The sequence below is a fragment of the Schistocerca gregaria genome, chromosome 4 (assembly GCF_023897955.1).
Source record: "Schistocerca gregaria isolate iqSchGreg1 chromosome 4, iqSchGreg1.2, whole genome shotgun sequence".
Taxonomy (NCBI): domain Eukaryota; kingdom Metazoa; phylum Arthropoda; class Insecta; order Orthoptera; family Acrididae; genus Schistocerca; species Schistocerca gregaria.
Window position 1 is genome coordinate 330,131,466 of NC_064923.1, and position 26,127 is coordinate 330,157,592.

Below are 26,127 nucleotides of genomic sequence, written 5' to 3' on the forward strand. Positions count from 1 at the left end.
CTGTCTTACTGGGAGGAAAGCGGAAGCCGGTTTCTATGCTCCAAGAGCGGATGCGATAGAGACATCCTTGAAGACGTCGTTCAAGAATGCTGGTCCGTTGAGAGATGTAGTATATCGCAAAATCGTCAACAAAGAGGGAGCCCGAGAGATCAGGTAGGAGACAATCTATAACTGGTTTTATGGCGATGGCAAACAGTACAACACTTAGCACAGAGCCCTGGGGCACCCTGTCTTCTTGGGAGAAAGTACGGGAGAGAGTAGTGTTCACCCACACTTTAAATGTGCGCTCTATCATAAATTCACGAATAAAAAGGTGTAGCTGACCTCAAAAAGCCCCAAGAGAACAGTGTGCGGAGGATACCTGTCTTCCAACAGGTATCGTATGCTCTCTCGAGATCAAAAAATATTGCTAACGTTTGGCGTTTCCTGAGAAAATTGTTCATGATGTAACTGGAGAGAGCAACAAGATGGTCAACTACAGAATGATGCTTTCAGAAATGGCATTGGGCAGATGTTAAAAGGCTTCGGGACTCCAGCCACCAGGCCAAACGGCAGTTCACCATACGCTCCAAAATCTAACGTAAACTTCTCCTGAGAGATATGGGGTGACAGCTAGAGGGGAGATTTTTATCCTTTCCAGGTTTTGGAACAGTAACAATGATAGCTTCCCGCCATCTTCTGGGAAAGGTACTGCCGATCCAAATTTGATTATAAAGGCGAAGGAGGTAACGCATACTATGGTACGATAAATGTAGCAACATTTAGACATGGACACCATCCGGTTCTGGGGCGAAAGAGCAAGAAGAAGAGAGTGCATGTTGGAGTTCCCCGCATGGAGAAAACAGTATTGTAGCTTTCGCTATTTTGAGAGGAGAGAGAAAGAGGTTGCATCTGCGTTGCACGTTTCTTCTGGAGAAAGGCTGGTGGGTAATTTGAAGAGCTCGAAATCTCAGCAAAGTGTTGACCCAATGAGTTAGAAATTTCAACTGGGCCCACTAAGGTATCATGTGCGACAGTGAGCCCAGAGATCGAGGAGAAACTAGACGCGCCAGATAACCGTCGAATTCGACTCCAAACTACTGAGGAGGGAGTGAAGGTGTTAAAGGAGATAGTAAAGAAGTCCCAGCTTGCCTTCTTGCTATTGCGGATGACGCGACGGCATCGCGCATGTAATTGCTTATAGCAGATAAAGTTGGGCAAAGTAGGATGGTGGCGGAAAACATGAAGAGCATGTCTCCGCTTGCATATTGCGTCATGGCATGCCTCGTTCCACCAAGGAACTGGGGAACGCTGTGGCAAATCGTAGGTCTGAGGTATTGAACATTCTCCGGCTGTAGGAATAACTTCTGTAACATGATCATCGACGTTAGGAAAGTGACAAGTCATAAAATGTCACTAGAGAGGAGAAAAATGTCCATTCGGCATGGGCAAACTTCCAGCATCTCGGGCGTGTAGATGGCAGCACTCTAAGGACACATGTAAAAAGGTCACTCGAGTGTGCATCAGCAAGAGTAAACCATTCAAAGTGCCAAGCTAGCTGAACAGTACCGACCGAAAGGTCCAAATGAGAGAAATTTGTCATACAGGCAGACAAAAATGTATGACTACGAAGTCTTTCATGACAGAGTCCTTGCATAAAAAGTTCTCAGTTTACTTGCCGCTTCTAATTAGGATAAAATGTAGGTTCTCCGTGTTGAGGCAAACAAGTTTTGCTTGGGGGGGAGAGGTCTATCAATAGAGAGCCTCGAGGACAAGGACACGGAGATCCCCAAAGTGGGTGGTGTGGTGGGCATTGAAGTCCCCAGTCCCCAACCAGCGAATAGGAACTGTATAAGGGGATTTGGTAATAATGGACAGTAGCATGGAGAAGAATCGTAAGTCCTCCGTGCGCCATAGTGCCATCAAACCGGACTGGCTGGAAATGAGGGAAAACAAAGCAATAGTGGGGATGCAGCTTTGTTTCCTGAAGACAGAAGATGACCAGGGAGTAGGATCGTAAGAGAATCAACAATTCATCACGATTGGCTCGAATGACACTAATACAACAATTCATCACGACTGGCTCGAATGACACTAATATTCCACATGAAAACTGATGTAGGGTGGACAGAAAAGGGAAAAATCTTACCACGGTTGCTGTCAATTTAATAACTGCTGAGAGCCGGCGGCCAACAGCATGGAACAGCATTCAGCCAAAGGCAGAAGATACTGATCCATAGGTTGTTCGGGGGCAGCTCCTGCCACCAGTGATCAGCCGGTTGATTGGCCACCAGCAGTGCGCCTTGGCAACACGGAAGACGATCGAGGAGCGGTTACCGCCAGATGGCACTATAGATGAGACATGCCATGGCGGAGAAGAAGAGGAACTTTGTTTCTTATGAACCTTCTTGGAAACAGGGCAGTGAGATGAGGGAGGAATCTATGGTTGTGAAGCCGGGGTATGTAAAAAATCTTCACGAGTAGGCTCTTTTTTGGAAGCCCGAGTGTCTGATTTTGGGGCTCATGATTTAGCAGGAGCTGATGATGAGTGAGCTTTAGAGTGATAGTGGGGAGGTTGAATTGGCGACCTTTGCGCTGGCCGACCTGACAACCGTGGCACTAAAGGTGAGATCACAAGCCTGCTTGGGTGCCTCCTTAGTAGGCCGAGGAGATGCAAGAACAGTGCTCTATTTACCTGCTGGTGGCACAGTGGGCTTTTGACTGGCGAATAACTTACGAGCAGCAAATGTATACACCTTTTCCTACACTCTGATTTCTTGAATAAGTCGTTCATCTCTGAAATTGGGCTATCTCTAGAGGAAGCAACGTGGTGACCCTTACAGTTGACGCAACGAGGGGATGGAGGTGGACAAGCACCCTCAAAGCCATGCTTGCCACATGTAACGCATTTGGCTGGAATGGAACACGACTGGCTGGTATGATTAAGCCGCTGACACTGATAGCATCGCATAGTGTTGGGGATGTAAAGGCGTACTGAAATTATCTCATAGTCCGCTTTAATGTTCAATGGAAGGTGAACTCTGTCAAATGTCAAGAAGATAGTACGGGTTGGTACCAAGTCCTTGTCAACTCTTTTTAATGACTCGATGTACAGCCGTTACGTCCTGGTCAGACAGGTAGTTTTGAATGTCCTCGTTGGACACTCCATCAAGTGAGCATGTATAAATCAGCCCTCGTGATGAATTTAAAGTGCGATGCACTTCCACTCGGACAGGGAAGGTGTGTAGTAGTGGAGTTTGCAACAATTTTTGTGCCTAGAGGGTACTGACTGTATCTAACAACAAGGTGCCATTTAGTAATCGGGAGCAACACTTTACAGGACCTGCAATAGCATTGAAACCTTTCTGAATAATGAAAGGGTTGATTGAGAAGAAGTCTTGACCTTCGTCCAACAAGGAACAACAAGGAACTGCGGCACTCATGGAAGAATTTTCCTTGGCTGAGACTCCTCTAACTTTCGCTTGTGAGCAGAAATTGTAGACATAGAGGAACCCATTGCAAAAGTATCTCCCATGATTACTGGCGTCTTCGATGACATGCTCCTTCCTTGTGGGGGCCCTATCTAAGAGCACTCCCGCCTTAGGTGATTGTTCACACCTCAGGTCACACCTCCAGAGAAACAGACGGAGGGACCAATCGGCACGTTCTGAAGGTACCAGCTCGGGTAATCACATCTCCCTGGGCCTGGCCATTACCAGGGGGTACGTATGTGTCCTACCTGTCAACCCGGGGTGGGGAATCACACGTTACCCTGACACTGGCTACACTTGGGAACGCATGGGTTGGCCTTCAAACACGCACAGGGAGGAAAGAAAAAAGAAAAGGACGAACAAAGAAAAGGAAAGAAGAGAGGTCTCAAATGCTGCAGCAGAGAAGAGTGTAAAGAGAAGAAGCAAGGAAAAGAGAAGGACAAAGGGAGGACAGAGACTTTCTAGCATAAAGAGCAAAGAAGAGAGACTATATCTTACAGTTACATGTGTCGGCCTCCAGATGTAGGCACAAAACATACTCCCAAAGAGGGAGAAGGGGAAGGGAAGAGGTCGGTGGGGGGTGGGGGGGGGGAGGGGTGGGCAATGGGGAAGGATGTGGAAAAGGAAGGTATGCAGCCCAGAAAGGAAAGAGAGCCACACTAGCTCGGGGTCCTGTGCTTGCCATGCGCATACCCACAAAAGAGCTGTTGACCCCCTGGGGGGAAGTACAAGCCAGTTTCACTACTTCTCAAAAATAACTGAATCAACCATGAATGATAGACTAATGAGTTACATGAATAAATACAACATTTTTAATGAAGTACAGTTTGGATTCAGATGTGGGAGAAGTACAAAATCGGTCATTATGGATTTCGCATCTGTGGTTCTTGTTGCTGTTTTGGCTGACCGTGGTACAGTCTTTTTCTTAGACTTTTCTAAGGCTTTTGACACCATTGACCATAAAATAGCACTAAACAAGCCAAAAACAATAAGTGTAAGACGACTGCCAAACAGGTGGTTACACTCTCATGGCCTATCTGGGAAACAGAGTGCAAAAGACAGAGATAGTTCAATGTCTGGTGGCAATATAATTTTAATAAAACAATTTTCCGACAAACATATGTGTCCCAAATTGTAGTGAGATTGCTCCATTTCTGTTCTTAATATATACCAATGACTTTCCAGACAGTATATGACACACAGAAAAAGTTATCTTTGCCGATGACAGCAAAATCATAGTCACTGATAAAACATGAGGACTCCTATCAGAGAAAACAAATTAAAGTTTCAAGGATGTTTATGAGTAGACAGAATGTAACATATAAACTGTGAAAATAAGAAAACAAACAAGAACAAATAGAAGTCCTGCAGTACTTACACACCACACAAGTACTCAAAATTACTAATAGAAGTTATTACAAATCAAGGGAAATCTATATTATGTCAGAAACCTGCAATTCGGACAGACTTGGGGTACAGAGGAAAGTAGTGAAATGAGGGGCAGGAAAACCAGCCACAGAACAGGATACCATCACTATTTAATTAAATTTATGAGCTATGAATGATGAGTCACAGGTAGTAAATATGTTTAGTAATAATTTCTTAAATATAGTAGACAATACAGCAACAAACAGATCAATAGAAAAAAAACACAGCAATATGTCGAGAAAGCAACTCCCACACCGTTCAGTCACATGAAGGCAACATCAACTTCTCTCTCTGTAATTAAAAAAATTATATATTGTCTCGAAAATAAAAGCTCATCAGGATTTGATAATGTTTCCAGCAGAATACTTAAGATTTGTTCCCAATATAATAAGTACTGTCTTATCTGACATGTCTAACACATTACTAGCTCAAGGCATTTTTCCAGAGAGATTGAAATATAGTATAGATAAGGTCCTCTATAAGAAGGGCGATAAGAGAGAGATGTCAATAATTATTGACCTGTTTCACTACAGATATCATTTTGCAAAATTTTTCAATGGGTGATGCATTCTACAATATTATCTTACTTGAGCAACAATAATGTCTCAGTAAATCACAGCTAGGATTTCAGAAGAGTTGCTCAACTGAGAATGCCATTTACACATTCATACACATAATTTTAGAAGTCTTAAATAACAAAACAGCGCCAAATTTGCAGTTTCTGGGATCTATCTAACAATATCTCCCAGATAAATTACGTTTTTATGGTTGAGTGGTACAGCCAATAAATGGATCTCATATCAAATAAAAAAAACAGAAAGTTGTACTTAGTAATTCAACCAATGTCTTAGGGGACATTTATCTGACTGGGAGAAATTATGTATGGCATTCCCCAATGCTCAATCTTAGGCCCACCATTGTTACTCAAATATGTAAACAAACTCCTGTCTAACAGACAACACCCAGAATTCGTTCTTTTTGTGGATTAAACTAGTGTTGTAATCAGTCCAAGGAATCCCACATACAGCCACAGAAAAAATGGTAAACAATGTTCTTAAAAGTGTCATTGACTGGCTTTCTGTGAACAATCTCACCCACAGTTTTAAAAAGGCACAAATATTCAGTTCTGCACATCTTAAGGTACTACACCAATGATTAGTGTAACTCATACTGAGAAAACAGTAAATAGGGAGGAAACTAAAATTTGAAAGTATCCATGTTGATGATAATTTAAACTGGAAAAAGTGTAGTGTCGCAGAATAGTAAAGAGTTGGAAACGTGGAATATTGTCAAAGTTTCGTTACCTATGCCGAGAGCCAGAGGCAGTAGGTTAGCCAAGAGGTAAGAGGATTGCATATGTATCAGAATGTGTCGTCACGCAGGGGGCAGTGGCCTGGTTACACATAACAGGTGAGAGAGAATTGCTTAGCACGCGGGTTTGTGTTAGACAGAGACTTTCATAGAGTGTAAAACAGAGGTATAGCATCAGCTGTACTGCATTTCACAACTTCGCGTATGTCTGCCATAACAACATGTAACTCTGTCAGAAGAACACCTAAAGGGTGAGTACGACAGATAAATCAGTAGTATAAGTGGAACGAATGCGTTCATTACAAACGAGCATGACATCAGGACGTCGCTCATGCGTCCTTTAAATACAACAGCTTTGATAGCAAGAAGGCACTCGCAGTTAGATGTGTACTGGGTCGCTGTGTAGTGCTCAGCTCGGTGATCGACATGTTAATCTTTATTGAGGAGATGTTGCAGTAAGGGTGGCCCATCCAGCAGCAGACATGAGGGGACAGTACCAGCTCGGGTCCTTTCTGCTGCCGCTGTCAATCATCAACCCAGGATTAGCAGACATCGTGGCCGACTTGCTCACCACCAATACTGACTACATCAGTGAGCCATCGTCGAGATCGTGCGGGGCCTAGGCCCTGTGCATCCACTGTCACAACCGGGTGAGCCAACGACGCTGGGGGACTGCAGCCCATTCCGCCCGTCCACTGTGGACGAGCCACCAGGAGGAGCAGGGAAGAAGAGGGGCAATCCAGCGCTATGTAACAGCACGCGGCACTGCGCTAGCAAGACTGGTGCGGCCCGGAGCTGGTGTCATCACTCCGAGTCAGCAAGGACTCGGGGAAGGTCGTCGATATCACAAACCTCAGCCAGCCTGTGTTATGCAGGCCACAATTTACTTGGCAGGAATAAAGGTGTCATGAATTAATAATGTTTCTTTGGTGTATCTGACGCATCCACAGTCATTGCCTAGCATCCTGACAACTGGAGAGGTCACCGCTCAGCTTCCAGTCCACCATAGGTACCGGGACTACTGGTGTGCCTACAGATTTGGTGTCAGAAGTCCCCGGGCCCACCGCCTACTGATTCATTCCACTTATACTGCTGATTTATCTGTCGTACTTGCCCCTTAGGTGTTCTTGCGACAGAGTTCCGTGTTGTTGCGGCAGAATTACGCGAAGTTGTGAAATGCGGTACAGCTGAAGCTACAACTCTGTCTTGCACTCTATGAAAGTCTCCATCTAACACAAACCCGTGTGCTAAACAATTCTCTCTCGCCTGTTGTGTGTAACCAGGCCACTGCCCCCTGCGTGACAACACACTCCAATACATATGCAATCCTCTTACCTCTTGGCTGACCTACTGCCTCTGGCTCTCAGAATAGGCCACAAAACTTTGACAATATTCCACGTTTACAACTCTTTACTATTCTGCTACACTACAAAAGCACATTTTCGAAATATTGAAACAACTAAGTCACATTTGCACTTAGAATCATCACAAATCTAGGAGGGAGACAAACCAGGAATTTGACATATTTTCATTCATCAACGTCATATGAATGATGTTCTGAGGTAGTTCATATTTAAGAAAGAAAGTCTTTGTTGCTCAAAAACATGCTGGAAGAGTGATATGAGGTGCTCACCCACAATCATCTTGTAGACATCTGTTTTAATGAGGTGGGCACTTTGTGTACTGCTCTACAGTATATTTATTCCTTCATGAAGATTATTATAAATAATTCATTGTAGTTCAAAAAGAACAATAATGTACATAATCACAATACCAGATAAAACAAAATTAGATTAAGAGAGGATAACAAAAAGGCTGTCAGAAAGCGAACTTTCGGATCACAAGCCCTTCATTGGAAATAGGCAAAAAACACTCACATGACCACAGCCTCTCTATTTTTTTGTAGTGTTTGGAGCTACTTATCTCTGGTGGGACTGACTATAAAAATTTGATTTTTGCCCATTTTGTACACCTATATGTTAGCAAAGTACTGCAAAAATTTCAGTGTTGGTGTTCGACTGCACAAAGATATGAAGTAATCCAATGACTGCTGCTTGAGCATTTTTAAATATAAATTAATTTTTGTATTCATATTTTATATTTGAATATAATAATTTATATGTTTAAAAATAAATATAAATTTGATTTTTTAAATGTGATTACCCTATCACTGAGCAGTTCAAAACAGTTATTTAAAAACTTTATCTTTTTATCATTACTGAATGGTGACCATTTTTATTTGTAATCACAAGGCAGATTTTCAATTGGGAGACATTAGTATTAACTCGAATATCTTTGCATTGGGTTAAGATAAAACATTGCAACTGACATTACTACTTTCAGAAAAGTTTCCTCTATAACATTGTTTATTACCCAAAATACCCTAAGTTCAAAAATAACCAGTCAAAATGACATCCAAAGTTCAGTACTGAAAATTTAGAAAATTTACTTTTTAGACCCAAAAATAACAACCAAGAACTGATTTATCAGTTTTTTACCCCCCCCCCCCCCCCCGTCCTAGTTATCATAGACGACTAGCCTTACATACAAAAATAATACTGACAAATGAAACTTCCTGGCAGATTAAAACTGTGTGCCCGACCGAGAGACCGAGACTCGAACTCGGGACCTTTGCCTTTCGCGGGCAAGTGCTCTACCAACTGAGCTACCGAAGCACGACTCACGCCCGGTACTCAAAGCTTTACTTCTGCCAGAACCTTGTCTCCTACCTTCCAAACTTTACAGAAGCTCTCCTGCGAGACATGCAGAACTAGCACTCCTGAAAGAAAGGATATTGCGGAGACATGGCTTAGCCACAGCCTGGGGGATGTTTCCAGAATGAGATTTTCACTCTGCAGCGGAGTGTGTGCCCCAGGCTGTGGCTAAGCCATGTCTCCGCAATATCCTTTCTTTCAGGAGTGCTAGTTCTGCATGTTTCGCAGGAGAGCTTCTGTAAGGTTTGGAAGGTAGGAGACGAGGTTCTGGCAGAAGTAAAGCTGTGAGTACCGGGCGTGAGTCGTGCTTCGGTAGCTCAGTTGGTAGAGCACTTGCCCGCGAAAGGCAAAGGTCCCGAGTTCGAGTCTCGGTCTGGCACAAAGTTTTAATCTGCCAGGAAGTTTCATATCAGCGCACACTCCGCTGCAGAGTGAAAATCAGTTTATGGTTCAGTTTCAAAGAACTTAAAAAATGTTAACAACATTGAGGAAGATAGGCAAACTGCTTAAATTATGAGTAATTTCTTCTGCATCATTAGATTGTGAGTATCATGAGAAAAAAATATATAATTCAAGGCACAATTATGTTTTTGGGAAAAATGCTCTGATCCATTGTTCATAAAAGGATTCGAACTTGCAACCATAGCGGTCACATGGTTCCAGACTGTAGCGCCTAGAACCGCTCGGCCACTTCGGCCTGCCCTGACTCATGATCAAGAGAAATAACAGTTCACAAGTTCAACGTTTGGGATCACTTGATTAGACTCACCTGAAAATTTGTGAAAGGGCAAGGCCTTCTACCAGTTTTAGGAAAGAAGAAAGGAGTAGGTGTAAGTGAAGAAACAACTGAAAAGATCCAGCAGTTTTTTTTTTTTTTTTTTTTTTTTTTTTTTTTTTTTTTTTTTTTTAAGATGATGAAAGCAGTAGAACGTGCCCAGGTAGCACAGATGGCAAAAGAGTTGTTACAAATGGAGTTAAAATGACAAAGCAGAAATTACAAGTGCTTTTAAATTTAAATGAACTCTATGTAGATTTCAAAATGCTCATCCTGAATGCAAAACTGGCCCTAAGTGGTGTATTTTGGCTGTCTCCTCAGGAACACACTCTGTGTGTGTATTTTGTGGGTGCAAAACTCAATTATGTTAACTGCAAAGAGTTACTAGATTTAATGGTCCATGACTAACAATTATGACTGCATAATAAGTTTGTGTGGAACATGCGCTGGTAAGGAATCCGCTCTTGAACTGTTTAATGAATCTGAGGAGGAAATACTTGACAATGTTACCTTCAAACAGTGGGTCACAACCAAAAGGGCTCAAATGATAACAGTGGTTAAATCTAAGGAAGAGTACTTTGCATATTTAATTGATAACTTTGGAAATCTTGGAAGTCACCACAATGTTTCTGAAATCCAAAGTAAGGTTCTGAAGAAGAGAGAGAAAAAATAGCACAACTTTATGAAACTGAATGCATAGTCCTGCCGAAAAATTTACATTTGTGGTTCGGTATGAAATACAAGGGTATCATTAGGTCCATGATCAGGCAACAGTGCATCCATTTGATCTGTATTGCAAAAATGAGAAAGATAAAGTTTGCAATTCTTCAATTTTCATTCTAAGCGACTACTTGGAGCACAACACTTCGGTTATCAATATGTTTCGAAAGTATGTAACAAATTACATAAAAGAAAAGTTGCCCATGGTCAAGAAGCTCATATACATTTCAGAAGAAAGTGGCAGCCAATACGAGAACAAAAAAATTTTTCAAATATTTGCGACCACAAAGGAGACATTGCGTCGGAGGCTGAATGGTACTATTTTGCCTATTGCAATGGTAAAAATGTATTTGATGATGTAGGAGAGCCAACAAAATGTGAAGTGAGTAAAGCCAGTCAACAAAGAGCAACTGCAGGCCAGATACAGCAGAGGACACATATGCCTTTTGAAGGGCAATATTAAAGGCATAACCCACTTTTTCATAAAGGGAGAAGAGGTCGTTCTTCATATCAAAACAACACTTCAAACCAGATTTGAGGTGGACGAAGACAATTCCACGAATTCCTTGGCATTGCAGAAAATTTAATTCAATTCTATGAACATCACAAACCCAAATTGACAAGGATAATTGTGTCAATAAAATTACATCTCTGTCTTTTACACTGAATGACATAGTTGGAAGAATAAATAAATCAAAATATGACGAATGTCGTGACAAAACATATGGCCACCAATATAAATGTGTGAAAAGTGAAGTTTCGTTTGGTTACTGAATTGGGGCGCATAATATATTAAATTCTAGGTGTTCTAGTGTACATTACAATTAACAGAAATAGCTCATTATGCCACTTTGAAGGAGAGAGGCAAATAAGAAGGTTTCCATACATTGAAAACAAGAAACACTGGTGAAATGTTTACAATCTAATCGTGACGAGATATTGCAACATTTTGGATACGACCTTCTACAGCTAGTGAGGAAACAAGGAACGTTAAACTACTGGGCATCCAAGATTTTTATATTCACAGGACGCAACAGACACACTGACAGCCACTTCATGTATTTCTATGTAAAATACAATACGAATATGAATTGTCATTATCTCTTACCAAGCTTAGTTGCTTTTTTGGGATTGAGGCACTTACCAACACTCATTTTTTATTATGCAAACAGTGACACTCTTCCAAGTACGAAACTAGGAGGGCACAATAAATATTTAATCAACACTACACCAGAAATACTGCGTATGATCTGGAATAAACAAGTAAAACAGGAGGCAGCAACAAGCATAGTGTGGCAGAATCCGTAAATTGTGCTATACTCTTCGACTGCGGCTTCTGATGTGGTAGTCACTTCGTAAATGCTTTCAACATTCCACAAGCGGCAAACAAGATCACACATTACTCACTCAAAATTCCTGCCATTTTCGACAAGTGAGTCTACAAAGACGTTAAGGCCGCGAGATATCATTGTTTACAAATAAGTATTCTAACCTCCTTGATTGCTTATTGGCATGTCAATTTTGAAAGCAAAGGTATACGAAAGTAAAGCAGCCAATTTTATAATTAACTATGCGCCTTCGTAATAACTATGCGACTAATAAAATATTGTTACCATTAGCAAATTTTCTAGTCCTTGGTAATTAATGAGTGAATAAATATCATGAAGTTCTGTGAACTTGGAACTAAATTAGGGCGCAAGGATTTCAATGATAGTTTTGTTAGACTATTTTAGGGGATATTAAGAGATCATGAAATGGCATGATGTAACTGCGACATAGCGTTAAGACAACATCAGTGAATTAGTTGACGAGGAATGGGAATTTCTGCTACCAGCAGGTATCCGAAAATTCCCAGGCTTTCTCACTAACGCCCCTCCTTGAGAGGCAAGGTTGAGAGTGTTTCTGGTGTGTGCTGTCTGCCGTGTTCGGCACAGAACACACATGAGCGGACATAAACGAATGCACGTTTGCTAACAACGCACAGGGATTCGCACGCGCGCCAACATTGACTTGTACATGAGAATAAGCATTTACAATAGAGTGAACGGAAGAGAAAGCATATTGCGTGTTTTGTTTTTTGGCGTTGAAACGTTATCGCCGTAAAGATGCTTAGCTTAATATTCAGCACAGCGTGATGGAGAAAAGAAATGTAACTTGGTTTATTTTGTGTAGCTAGCACACTGGTGGTCACGAAAACAGAACAGGGTAGACAAAGAAAAATGTGAATTTTTGAATTGTTGCGCAGGTGTGAAAGAAGTGGTGGCTAGGCTCTGATTAATGATTTATAGCTGCAACAATCGCTTGCTTTATTCCCAAGCGTCACACGCATGTTGATGGACGATTTTTACCTTCTTTTAGCTGCAGCTCAACTGAAGTTCTCAAAGCATGACACGAATTACTGTATCTATGATCCACATCACCAAGAGAGAGCCTTGCTCTATCGCTGTGATTCTTAACAACATGTGACACTTAAGGCCCGTCCACACGCAACTATGTGTCTGCGCACATCACATCTGCGCAGACAGATCGTTGTGTGTTGACATAAGATTTGCACCAGCCTGAGGTATGTGCAAACCTGGAAGTTGGAGTTGGAGGTTTGAGCGAAACCTCTCAAATCTGTGGGTTCAAACCACAACTGCGCAGACAACTTGGAGCGTGTGGACAGGAGATCGCCGCAAATCTGGCGCGCGAATCAGCTGTTTGTATTTGTGCGCACAGGGCATTAAAATGGCTGATACTTTCCAGTGTTCTCGAGAGTTTGTTAGTGAATTCATTTAAATATATAGAAACCACCCATGATTGTCGAAGATTAAAAGTAAAGAATATAGTGACCGAGACAAAATGACAGCACCATACAATGCTCTAATTGAAAAATTGCGTGCAGTTGACGCCTCGGCAAACAGAGAAACAGAAATAAAAAATAAAAATTCGTTGCGAACTGTTTACCGAAAAAGAGTTATCCAAAGTTCAGAAATCTATAACATCTGGTGTAGGAGTAGATCAAGTATACCAGTCAACATTATGGTATTTTGATCTGCTTGGCTTTCTTAGGGTTCATCCTGCAAATCTCGCAGTAAATTTACGTGAGAACACTGCTTTCGCTTTAGCAGCCACTGTCTACACAATTTTGACCGCTGTCTCTGTTTCCTGCGGTTGGTCTGAATGTTTTTTGCAACACAAGTTGCGAACACAGACCACAACAGAACGTCCTCCGTTTCTATATTTCAAAATAACTGAATTAAATTTTTGAATTTACAGTGAGCGTAGTCGCTTGCCACTGATATTTCTTTTCTACACCGACAGATGGCGGGCGAGTAGTAGATTGTGGTTTGTGTTGTGTGAACACACCACATTTGCAGCGATCTTTTGCATGTACAGACATCTGCGCCGATGTCTGCGCACACAGATCGTTGCGTGTGTACCGGGCTTTACGCCAGCCTCAAATATCTGTTTCGCATATCAAACCCATCTCTTTCCCGAATAATTCCCGAAGTACGACGTTCCATATGCGAAACATTCCTAGATTTTCTAGAGATAAGTGCCAGGGAGATACAGTCATTAAAACGGATTAATTTAATGCAAAACATGCGAAAGACCAACCACATCTTTATGGAAGGGCATACAATTTTCACTTATTCTCTTCCTGTATTTATATTTCGTAAGATAGTAGCTAAACGGTGATATTATGACAAATATCTTGAATGAAAGCTACGAAAATGGTTCTTTCATGTATTTTTATTTTGCATTAATCTATGTCATCTGTTTATTTTAATGGCATTTATTGCGCTTACAGAAATTACATGAAACAACGTAACTTCTTCTTGGGACTGTCAGCACTTCAGGGTAATTTCTTGCAAATTATTATTATTATTTTTTTGAGAATTTCATGACTTGGATCAGAAGTTTGCTTCCATCCAACCACTCTCTCACTAAAAAAGTAATTAACAACACCAACAACAGTTTGCACACAAAAAAAGCAGCCCATTGCGGCGAAATGAGTGCATTCTGTCTATCATCGAAGCTAGCACGGAAGTGGAGCGGATGCGAATTTTCTTTGATGGTTCGCTCCAAAACGGACACCCAGCGGATCACGAAGATCATAAATGAATGCCATGTACCAAGCATTTACACCAGGGAGAATTCTTGTTCACATTTGCACATTCTCTTGTGTTATCTTCAGCGTAAAGGGGACTTACATTTCATTCAGCTTGCTAACACGGCAAATTATTCAACGTACAAATATGGAGCTGGGATCAATGTGGTCTGTGTTATCCTTTGGTTAGCACCAATGGGCTAGTGTACACTCTACCCATAGTTCACTTGCTGCTACTCTCCTTACACCATAAACTGGTAAGGACAACTCCCCTATGCTTTGCATCTGTTCATCCATGTAGTTCATTGTGCCTTCGAGACTTCTTCCATGTGTGTGCCTGTTCATTGTCAGTTATTCTGTCTTTGAGACTTCTTCTTCTTCTTCTTCTTCTTCTTCTTCTCTCTCTCTCTCTCTCTCTCTCTCTCTCTCTCTCTCTCTCTGTGTGTGTGTGTGTGTGTGTGTGTGTGTGTATGTGTGTGGCCGGCCGGGTGGCCGAGCGGTTCTAGGCGCTACAGTCTGGAACCGCGCGACCGCTACGGTCGCAGGTTCGAATCCTGCCTCGGGCATGGACGTGTGTGATGTGCTTAGATTAGTTAGGTTTAAGTAGTTCTAAGTTCTAGGGGACTGATGACCTTAGAAGCTAAGTCCCATAGTGCTCAGAGCCATTTCAACCATTTCTGTGTGTGTGTGTGTGTGTGTGTGTGTGTGTGTGTGTGTGTGTGCACGTGTACGCTCACAGTTGTTCATCGTCATTCTGTTGTGTGCCTCATCATCACTGCCAATATCTCCATCTCACAGCTCCTCCGCCACTGCCACCTTTACCCTCGCTGTCCCTGCTGCTGCTGCTGCACTCCCCCACCGCTGCTATCGCCAGCACCGCCGCCGCTGCTACTAACTTCGTCACCTATCCATCAATTGGTAACTTCATCTCTAACATGCTTTCCCCAATCACTACCATTGTTTACACCTACCCTTCCCAATCCCCTACAACCATCATTTAGAGCACTTCCACCTTTCATCAGACCTATCACCTTCTTCCAGTCCTCTCTTCTCCAGGCATGTCACCCTCAGTAGTACCCTTTTCAGATCCAGCACAAGTAACATCATCATCAATACCTAAACTGCCACCAATGTACATCGCCCCACCAACGCTATTACCATCGACTCAACCAGATGTTTCTGCAACGGGCTCCTGAGCTGTGGTACCCCCTTCATCCAAACCCCCATCCAAACAATCCCATCCTCTGTTACCACCTGTTGTACCCACCAGCCCCTCTGTATCTATAGCCATACTGCCAAACGCCACAGTACTGACGCTGCTGCCTCTCCTAATCCAAAAAAAGAAAAATTGAAACAAATGTAAAGTCCAGACTTAATTACCTACCCGGACACTCCATCTGGATGTATGACTGAAGAACTTTACATCTTCCTCCTCTCCTGTCCTGATTCCAAATTACTCAGATTGAATACCCATCGATATCAGAAAATGTGACCCTTCCTTACACATCACTCACATCATTCCTAGAAAAGACTCTATTCTCATAAAATCCCCTGAGTCTGGATTCGGTCCCTATCAAAACTCGCACCTATTCCCACAACTCTGCAGACCAAACAATCCCAACCTCTGCCTTTCGCGTGCAAGTGCTCTACCATCTGAGCTACCGAAGCACGATGCACGCCTGGTCCTCACAGCATTACTTCTGCCAGTATCTCATCTCCTACCTTCCAAACTTTACAGAAGCTCTCCTGCGAACCTTGCAGAACTAGCACTCCTGAAAGAAAGGATACTGCGGAGACATGGCTTAGCCACAGCCTGGGGGATGTATCCAGAATGAGATTTTCACTCTGCAGCGGAGTGTGCACTGATGTGAAACTTCCTGGCAGATTAAAACTATGTGCCTGACCGAGACTCGAACTCGGGACCTTTGAATTTCGTGAGCAAGTGCTCTACCATCTGAGCTACCGAATCACGAGTCACGGCCGGTCCTCACAGCGTTAATTCTGCCAGTATCTCGTCTCCTATCTTCCAAACTTCACAGAAGCTCTCCTGTGAACCTTGCAAAAAGCTGTGAGGACCGGGCGTGAGTCATGCTTTGGTAGCTCAGATGGTAGAGCACTTGCCCGCGTAAGGCAAGGTAGCAGTTACTTCTGTAAAATATCAGGGAGTATGCGTGCAGAATGATTTGAAGTGGAATGATCATATAAAATTAATTGTTGGTAAGTCGGGTACCAGGTTGAGATTCATTGGGAGAGTCCTTAGAAAATGTAGTCCATCAACAAAGGAGGTGGCTTACAAAACACTCGTTCGACCTATACTTGAGTATTGCTCATCAGTGTGGGATCCATACCAGCTCGGGTTGACTGAGGAGATCCAAAGAAGAGTGGCGCGTTTCATCACAGGGTTATTTGGTAACCGTAATAGCGCTACGGAGATGTTTAACAAACTCAAGTGGCAAACTCTGCAAGAGAGGCGCTCTGCATCGCGGTGTAGCTTGCTCGCCAGGTTTCGAAAGGGTGCGTTTCTGGATGAGGTATCGAATATATTGCTTCCCCCTACTTATACCTCCCGAGGACATCACGAATGTAAAATTAGAGAGATTAGAGCGCGCACGAAGGCTTTCAGACAGTCGTTCTTCCCGCGAACCATACGAGACTGGAACAGGAAAGAGAGGTAATGACAGTGGCACGTAAAGTTCCCTCCGCCACACACCGTTGGGTGGCTTGCGGAGTATAAGTGTAGTAGACGTAGAAGGCAAAGGTCCCAAGTTCGAGTCTCAGTCGGGCACACAGTTTTAATCGGCCAGGAAGTTTCACATCAACGCACACTCCACTGCAGAGTGAAAATCTCATTCTGGAATCCCAACCTCTTTGCTACCACCCACCCCCAGCACTGTGATAAAGGGATCAACTCTGATAGAGGAGGCAGAGACTGAACTCAACTCACATCTCCTGACCTTGAAGTCCAGAGAGCACTCCATTTCTTTGCCAATTCTGATCAAACCTTCAAAGTTCGTATCTTCACTGAATCCTCATCCACCATCAACCACCTTCTCCATGATGGGGCCCTGAACTGCATGTTGTTGTTGTTGTGGTCTTCAGTCCTGAGACTGGTTTGATGCAGCTCTCCATGCTATTCTATCCTGTGCAATCCTCTTCATCACCCAGTACCTATTGCAACCAACATCCTTCTGAATCTGCTTAGTGTATTCATCTCTTGGTCTCACTCTACGATTTTTACCCTCCACTCTGCCCTCCAATACTAAATTGGTGATCCCTTGATGCCTCAGAACATGTCCTACCAACCGATCCCTTCTCCTGGTCAAGTTGTGCCACAAACTTCTCTTCTCTCCAATCCTATTCAGTACTTCCTCATTAGTAATGCGATCTACCCATCTAATCTTCAACATTCTTCTGTAGCACCACATTTCGAAAGCTTCTATTCTCTTCTTGTCCAAACCATTTATCGTCCATGTTTCACTTCCATACATGGCTACACTTCATATAAATACTTTCAGAAAAGACTTCCTGACACTTAAATCCATACTAGATGTTAACAAATTTCTCTTCTTCAGAAACGCTTTCCTTGCCATTATCAGTCTACATTTTATATCCTCTCTACTTCTACCATCATCAGTTATTTTGCTCCCCAAATTGCAAAAATCTTTTACTACTTTAAGTGTCTCATTTCCTAATCTAATTCCCTCTGCATTACCCGACTTAATTCGAATACATTCCATTATCCTCGTTTTGCTTTTTTTGATGTTCATCTTATATACTCCTCTCAAGACACTGTCCATTCCATTCAACTGCTCTTCCAAGTACCTTGCTCTCTCTGACAGAATTACAATGCCATCGACGAACCTCAAAGTTTTTATTTCTTCTCCTTGGATTTTAATACCTACTCCGAATTTTTCTTTTGTTTCCTTTACTGCTTGCTTAATATTCAGATTGAATAACATTGGGGAGAGGCTACAAACCTGTCTCACTCCCTTCCCAACCACTGCTTCCCTTTCATGTCCCTCGACTTTTATAGCTGCCATCTGGTTTCTGTACAAATTGTAAAAAGCCTTTCACTCCCTGTATTTTACCCCTGCCACCTTCAGAATTTGAAAGAGAGTATTCCAGTCAACATTGTCAAAAACTTTCTCTAAGTCTACAAATGCTAGAAACATAGGTTTGCCTTTCCTTAATCTTTCTTCTAAGATGAGTCGAAAGGTCAGTATTGCCTCACGTATTCCAGTATTTCTACGGAATCCAAACTGATCTTCCCTGCGGTCGGCTTCTATTAGTTTTTGCATTTGTCTGTAAAGAATTTGCGTTAGTATTTTGCAGCTATTGCTTATTAAACTGATAGTTCGGTAATTTTCAGATCTGTCAACACCTACTTTCTTTGGGATTGGAATTATTATATTCTTCTTGAAGTCTGAGGGTATTTCGCCTGTTTCATACATCTTGCTCAACAGATGGTAGAGTTTTGTCAGGACTGGCTCCCCCAAGGCTGTCATTAGTTCCAATGGAATGTTGTCTACTCCAGGGCCTTGTTTCGACTCAGGTCTTTCAGTGCTCTGTCAAACTCTTCACACAGTATCGTATCTCCCATTTCATCTTCATCTACATCCTCTTCCATTTCCATAATATTGTCCTCAAGTACAGCGCCCTTGTATAGACCCTCTATGTACTCCTTCCACATTTGCGCTTTCCCTTCTTTGATTAGAACTGAGTTTCCATCTGAGCTCTTGATGTTCATACAAGTGGTTCTCTTATCTCCAAAGGTCTCTTTAATTTTCCTGTAGGCAGTATCTATCTTACCCCTAGTGAGATAAGCCTCTACATCCTTTCATTTGTCCTCTAGCCATCCCTGCTTAGCCATTTTGCATTTCCTGTCGATCTCATTTTTGAGATGTTTGTATTCCTTTTTGCCTGCTTCATTTATTGCATTTTTATATTTTCTCCTTTCATCAATTAAATTCAATATTTCTTCTGTTACCCAAACATTTCTAGCAGCCCTCGTCTTTTTACCTACTTGATCCTCTGCTGCCTTCACTACTTCATCCCTCAAAGCTACCCATTCTTCTTCTACTGTATTAATTCCCCCATTCCTGACAATTGTTCCATTATGCCCTCCCTGAAACACTGTACAACCTCTGGTTCTTTCAGTTTATCCAGGTCTCATCTCCTTAAAGTCCCACATTTTTGCAGTTCCTTCAGTTTTAATCTACAGGTCATAACCAATAGATTGTGGTCCGAGTCCACATCTTCCCCTGGAAATGTTTTACAATTTAAAACCTGGTTCCTAAATCTCTGTCTTACCATTATACAATCTATCTGATACCTTTTACTATCTCCAGGGTTCTTCCATGTATACAACCTTCTTTCATGGTTCTTAAACCAAGTGTTAGCTATGACTAAGTTGTGCTCTGTGCAAAATTCTACCAGGCGGCTTCCTCTTACATTCCTTAGCCCCAATCCATATTCACCTACTACGTTTCCTTCTCTCCGTTTTCCTACACTCGAATTCCAATCACCCATGACTATTAAATTTTCATCTCCCTTCACTACCTGAATAATTTCTTTTATCTCGTCATACATTTCTTCAATTTCTTCGCCATCTGCAGAGCTAGTTGGCATATAAACTTGTACTACTGTAGTAGGTGTGGGCTTTGTATCTATCTTGGCCACAATAATGCGTTCACTATGCTGTTTATAGTAGCTGACCTGCATTCCTATTTTCCTATTCATTATTAAACCTACTCCTGCATTACCCCTCTTTGATTTGTGTTTATAACCCTGTAGTCACCTGACCGAAGGTCTTGTACTTCCTGCCACTGAACTTCACTTATTCCCACTAAATCTAACTTTAACCTGTCCATTTCCCTTTTTAAATTATCTAACCTTACTGCCTGATTAAGGGATCTGACATTCCATGCTCCGATCCGTAGAATGCCAGTTTTCTTTCTCCTGATAACGACATCCTCTTGAGTAGTCCCCGCCCGGAGATCCGAATGGGGGACTATTTTACCCCCGGAATATTTTACCCAAGAGGACGCCATCATCATTTAATCATACAGTAAAGTTCCATGCCCTCGGAAAAAATTACGGCCGTTGTTTCCCCTTGCTTTCAGCCGTTCGCAGTACCAGCACAGCAAGGCCGTTTTGGTCATTGTTACAAGGCCAGATCAGTCAATCATCCAGACTGTTGTCCTTGCAACTACTGAAAAGGCTGCTGCCCCTCTTCAGGAACCACACATTTGTTTTGCCTCTCAACACATACCCCTCCATTGTGGTTGTACCTACAGTACGGCTATCTGTAACGCTGAGGCACGCAAGCCTCCCCACCAACAGCAAGGTCCATGGTTCATGGGGGGCTAAACTGCATATGACATTCAAATCCCACTTCTTCACTGAATCTCCATTCACCATCGACCACCTGCTCTACTGTGGGGCCCTGATTTACAAACGACAACATACTGTTGAGCCATCCAAATCCTATCCTACCATTGCCAACAATGCATAATAAGTAATGACCACCTAATCATTGACTGAAAAAATCCTCAATTCTGCCGCTATTTTAAATCCCACAATTTCCTCAAGTAATGCCTTAAACTTGGTTCACCTCTTTCATGTAATATCTGTGACCTTCCCCACCCAACCTATTCTTCCAAGTGCAAGGCTCAAACTTTACCTTCCAAACATGAGCTAACAGTTCCCACCAAACATATGGATAACTTCCTCCAACCAAACGACTCCCTCCATCAACCTCAAATGCCTGAAGACATAATCTATTTCATTATCATAGTTCTTCAAAATTTTTCTCCCTTTCCACACACCCTGCACCAAATTTCCCTTAATGCCCACTCTGTCTTCCACCTCAACACACAAACCACCTAATCTCACAACCAGATCCACTTTCTTTTGACCCATCTCAACACCCTAGTTTAAACCCCCCAAGCCATTCATCCCCACCACCCCTTGCCTCTCTTACTCATAGTGCAACAGCAGTATAATGTCCTATTCCACAATATCCTCTCCTTTTCAGACAAGAAACAACTCTTGATGCAAACTCTCTTCCAACTCTGCACTTATGCTTTTATCCTGACTGAAACCTTCTCCCAACCTCATCATACTATCCACACTTCACCATACATCCTCCATCAAATGCAAGACATTCAACAGATACTATGTAACAAAAACAGTACTGCCTCTGGTGAAGACTGCATAACGTAAAGACACCTGGAAGGATGCCCTCCATCCTTCCTTAAAATCTTAGCCATGCTTTATAATATAGCTCTTCATGCGGATTTCGATCCTGAGTTATGGAAAACCTCTTCAAACGCCACCTTCCTAAAGTCTTATAAACCTATTAATGACGCCTCCTCCTACCATCTCATCAGCCTCACCTCTGTGTTTAGCAAGGTTTTTGAGTCCATTCTATCCTGCTGCATCTATAAAAGTCTACAACAACACCCACCCACCGCTGTCCACCAGTGTGGCTTCTGTCCCAATTTCTATGCCTTACTCATATCCAATCCCACCAAATCAACAAAGCAAATCCTCCATTTTTGTCTCCCTTTGTCTCGAAAAAGCATATGACTGTGTATGACATTCAGTGTGTGGCAGTGTTTGGCTCATTATCTCTGTGACAGTGATGCAGATGCTGTCATCGGCACATTGCTGTGTTCTTCCTCACGATATGAACAAACAAAACAATCATTATGTACAATAATTACCAGAGCAACATGTTTAAATAAGAAAACAAGTTTGTAATGCAATAACTAATAGTTATTATCTTATCTTCTCACCTGCACACACAGGAGTGGTAAGAATCCAGATGTAACTTTCGTAATTTCCGTTACACCACATTGCTGTATTTAAAAAATGCACTTATTTACACCATTTGCAGAGTGTTCTTTCCTGGCAGTTGGTGAATGCATTTTGATAAGATATTCTGTTACTTCTGTAAAATAGGAACTTAATTTATTTGATACTTTATTTGGGTCTGATCATTTGATTAAGTTTTCCAGTAGTTTAATACTGTGGTTTTCTTCAAGTTGTTTTCCTGTTTCATTTTTGTTTATGGCACATTTGTCAGTTTCTTAGACTTTTCGAAATTTTGTTTGGTGTCTCCTTAGATCTCTTTAAATAAACATCAAAAGCTGATAGTTTTTCTGTTTGTTTTGACATTTCATACAGTACCATCTTTTTCTTAAGGAATTTCAGTGTGCCTGTTGTGAGCCAGTTAATATTTTGTTTTTTTACTTTTTCTCATTACTTCATATCTTTTTGGGGTGGGAGGACAGAAGTATGGCACAAAATAAAAGAAGAGGATTTTAATGAAAGCATCAAACTTTTACTTTATGCCACTGATGTTATCAACTTCTTCCCATGTTTCCTTGGTCAGGAAATACAGAAAGGAATTTGTATTTTGTTCATTGTAGCTTCTAATAAAAGGTGATACAGATTGTTTCGAAAGCTGAAGATGATTTTTTGGTTCCAGATTAAAACTGTGTGCTGAACAGAGTCTCGAACTCACCACGTTTGCCTTTTGCTAGCAAGTGCTCTACCATCTGAGCTACCCAAGCATGACTCACAACCCGTCCTCAGAACTTCAGTTTGACTCTGTCCAGCACACTGTTTTAATCTGCCACAAAGTTTCGTATCAGTGCACACTCTTCTGCAGATTGAAAATCTCATTCTGGAAACATCCCCCAGGCTGTGGCTAAGCCATGTCTCCATAATATCCTTTCTTCCAGGATTACAAGTTCTGCAAGGTTTGCAGAAGACCTTCTGTGAAGTTTAGAAGGTAGCAGACGAGGTACTGGTAGAATTGAAGTGATGAGGACAGACTGAGAGTCGTGCTTGGGCAGCTCAGATGGTAGAGCACTTGCCCGCAAAATGCGACGGTCTCACGTTTGAGTTTCTGTCCAGCGCACAGTTTTAATCTGCCAGGAACTTTCATATCAGTGCACACTCCGCTGCAGTGTGAAATTCTTATTGTGGAATTTATGCATTGTGATCCCCTAGGCCTGTACTAAAAGTTTGTGTTGTGTGTACATGGTATGTTTGTAAATATGTGGTCAATGTTTAACACTGATGTTATTACTCACATTGCTGCTTCTTCATAGGGTTTAAATTAAAATTTAAAAGGCTGTTCAAAATATCAGTTTTTGTTTTAATTCTTTTAGAAAGTTAATATTAAAATCTCCACATATAATGAGTTTCTTGCATCATTGTTATAACGGGAGGGATGATTCCAAACTTGCTAACAGAGTAGTTACATCGCCTGTTGTAGCCCTATACAAACAACTAATACGTATATATCTTTAGCTACCAATTCAACTCCAAATACCTATAAAACTCTTTGAGTATAACTTCTGAGAAGTGAACAGATCCAAATTTTATACCACTTTTCACATATACATAGTTTCCTCCATGAGTTTGTATAGTTATATAGAAATAGCTACCTAAAATAGAATTTTGGAGAATAAGCATTTTCAGTTCCTGCTCTTGAAGCCAGTATTCTGTTAGATTACAGAATCAAATTGCGGTTCAGTCTCTAAAGCACTCTGAAATTCAGTCACTTTATTTGTAAGTGATTGCACAGTTTGATGAAACAATGAGAAATTTGCACATAACTTTGAGTTTGGAACTTAATTCTTACACAGTGTGATGGTTGTGTTCCTATTGTGTTCCTTTTCAAGTTGCAATAGCTGTCGCAAAATTTTTTCCTAGCTGCTGGTATATGAAGTGTAAGGGGTTCACACTCATGTTCAGTGACTGGTTGATCACTGCTGTAATATCTCTTTTTCCAAAAAAAAAAGAAAGAAAGAAAGAAAGAAAAACCCTCATGATTATAACAAGGGGCGATTGTGTAGTGTAGTCAATGCTGGATGTGTTCATCCCAGTTCATTTTGTTAACATCCATTGAATTTACATTGCTGAATTTTTCACATAGTTTGTTTAGCACTTAACTGAGTCTCTATTTCCCTAGTAATACAAAAGCACTCTGGAGGATCATACTGTACTGGTACATTTCTTATAACAACACTGATGTGATGTGGTGTTGTATGAAGTGGTCAACCTAGAGAGATGACAGAACATGAGGACCAAGGAAATATCAGAGATTCATCATTATCAGCAATCCGACATGCAACTGGTGCTTCAGTGACCACAAGGATCATTAATAGGCAGCTCACAGGATGGGGGCTGAACTCAGGGTGCCTCTTACACCAACTAACATTGACCTCTGTGCACCATCAAGGCTGTTTGCACTGGCGTTGGGCACATTCGTCCTGGAATCTCATTGACTGGAGTAGAACTGTCTTCAATGATGAGTGCCACTTCAAACTGAGCCCTGATGACCTTCAAGGACGTGTATGGATGTGCCTCAGACAGTAGTGGCATACCTACCTGATTACCACCTGCAGTACAGCCCAACAACCAGGAGTGATACTCTGGGGTGCCATTTCATTTCATAGCAGGACCCTTTTAGTTGTCCTCTGCGACACACGTATAACACAGCTAGTCTATGAAATTCTATCCCTCATTTTCTCTATGAGAAACACATGTGATTCTGAGCTCTTGTGCATTTCCTAGGTGCAAAACCATCCTGAAATTTCAGCGCCATTGCTATCATGAATTATGTATGCTGACACATTTATCATATCGTAACTATATATGTAGAAACTCCTGGAAATTCCGTCTGCATCAACCTTCAGTTAGTTCTCTTGATTTATCAATAACAAGAAACCCATACTGTGTGTGATTCCAGCATCTTAAATAATGCCGGGCTGACTTACCCTATGTGCCTATTGACAGAGTCCTCTTCCTCCATCGACCGCCTCCTTACAGAGGTAGCCCTCATCTATAATAGACGTCACTAAGTTGACCACCCCCGTTCCCCCCTCCAATCCTACTGCTGCCAATGCTGCCTTAGGTATAACGACCATGCCACTGCAGGCCCTGTGTACCAATGTTCGCAGTACACTCTCACGCTGTGAGGGATGATGGCAGCTGCTAGCGTGAAGATACACATCAGTGTGGGTTTCTTTCCTGTATACACTGTGTCCCAAGGTGCCAACCGCTTTGCGATTGACTAGAACGTCCAAAAACTGGAGTTCACCATTCTCTTTCACCTCCATGGTGAATTTGATGTTAGGATGCAGAGAATTCAGATGTTGGAGAAACTCTTGAAGTTTTTCTTTTCCATGTGGCCTTATCAAACATGTGTCAACAACGTATCTGTAAAATCACATAGGCTTCAGTGCTGCAGTTTCCAGTGCTTTCTCTTCGAAGTCCATAAACAAGTTTGCGACCACTGGTGACAAGGGACACCCCATGGCAACACCATCCGTTTGTTCGCAATAGTTTCCATTGAAAAGGAAGAACGTTGATGTGAGGACAAACTCGAAAAGATTAGTCATTGTTGGGTTGAATTTCTCCATAATCAACTTAAGAGAGTCATCAAGCGGCACTCTGGTGAAAAGGGAGACCACTTCGAAGGGTTTATCTTCCACAGTGCAGTATTTCTTATACGTACAGTATCTTTCGTTGTAAATTTGGTGAAACTGCAGTGCTTATAGAATTTGCTGTGATACCACTAGTTTTATGGACTATGTC

General features: G+C 42.0%; 1 protein-coding gene across 1 annotated transcript in view; it reads right to left on the reverse strand.

Annotated features, from left to right (window-relative positions):
• The window catches only part of LOC126268010 (uncharacterized), a 315,334-nt gene extending 303,399 nt beyond the window's left edge, over positions 1–11,935 (reverse strand). The window contains exon 1 of the mRNA XM_049973418.1: positions 11,563–11,935. Coding sequence (XP_049829375.1) covers positions 11,563–11,572 — 10 coding nt within the window. The 5' untranslated portion in view covers positions 11,573–11,935. The remainder of the gene's footprint in view (positions 1–11,562) is intronic.
• Positions 11,936–26,127: the final 14,192 nt, after the last annotated feature.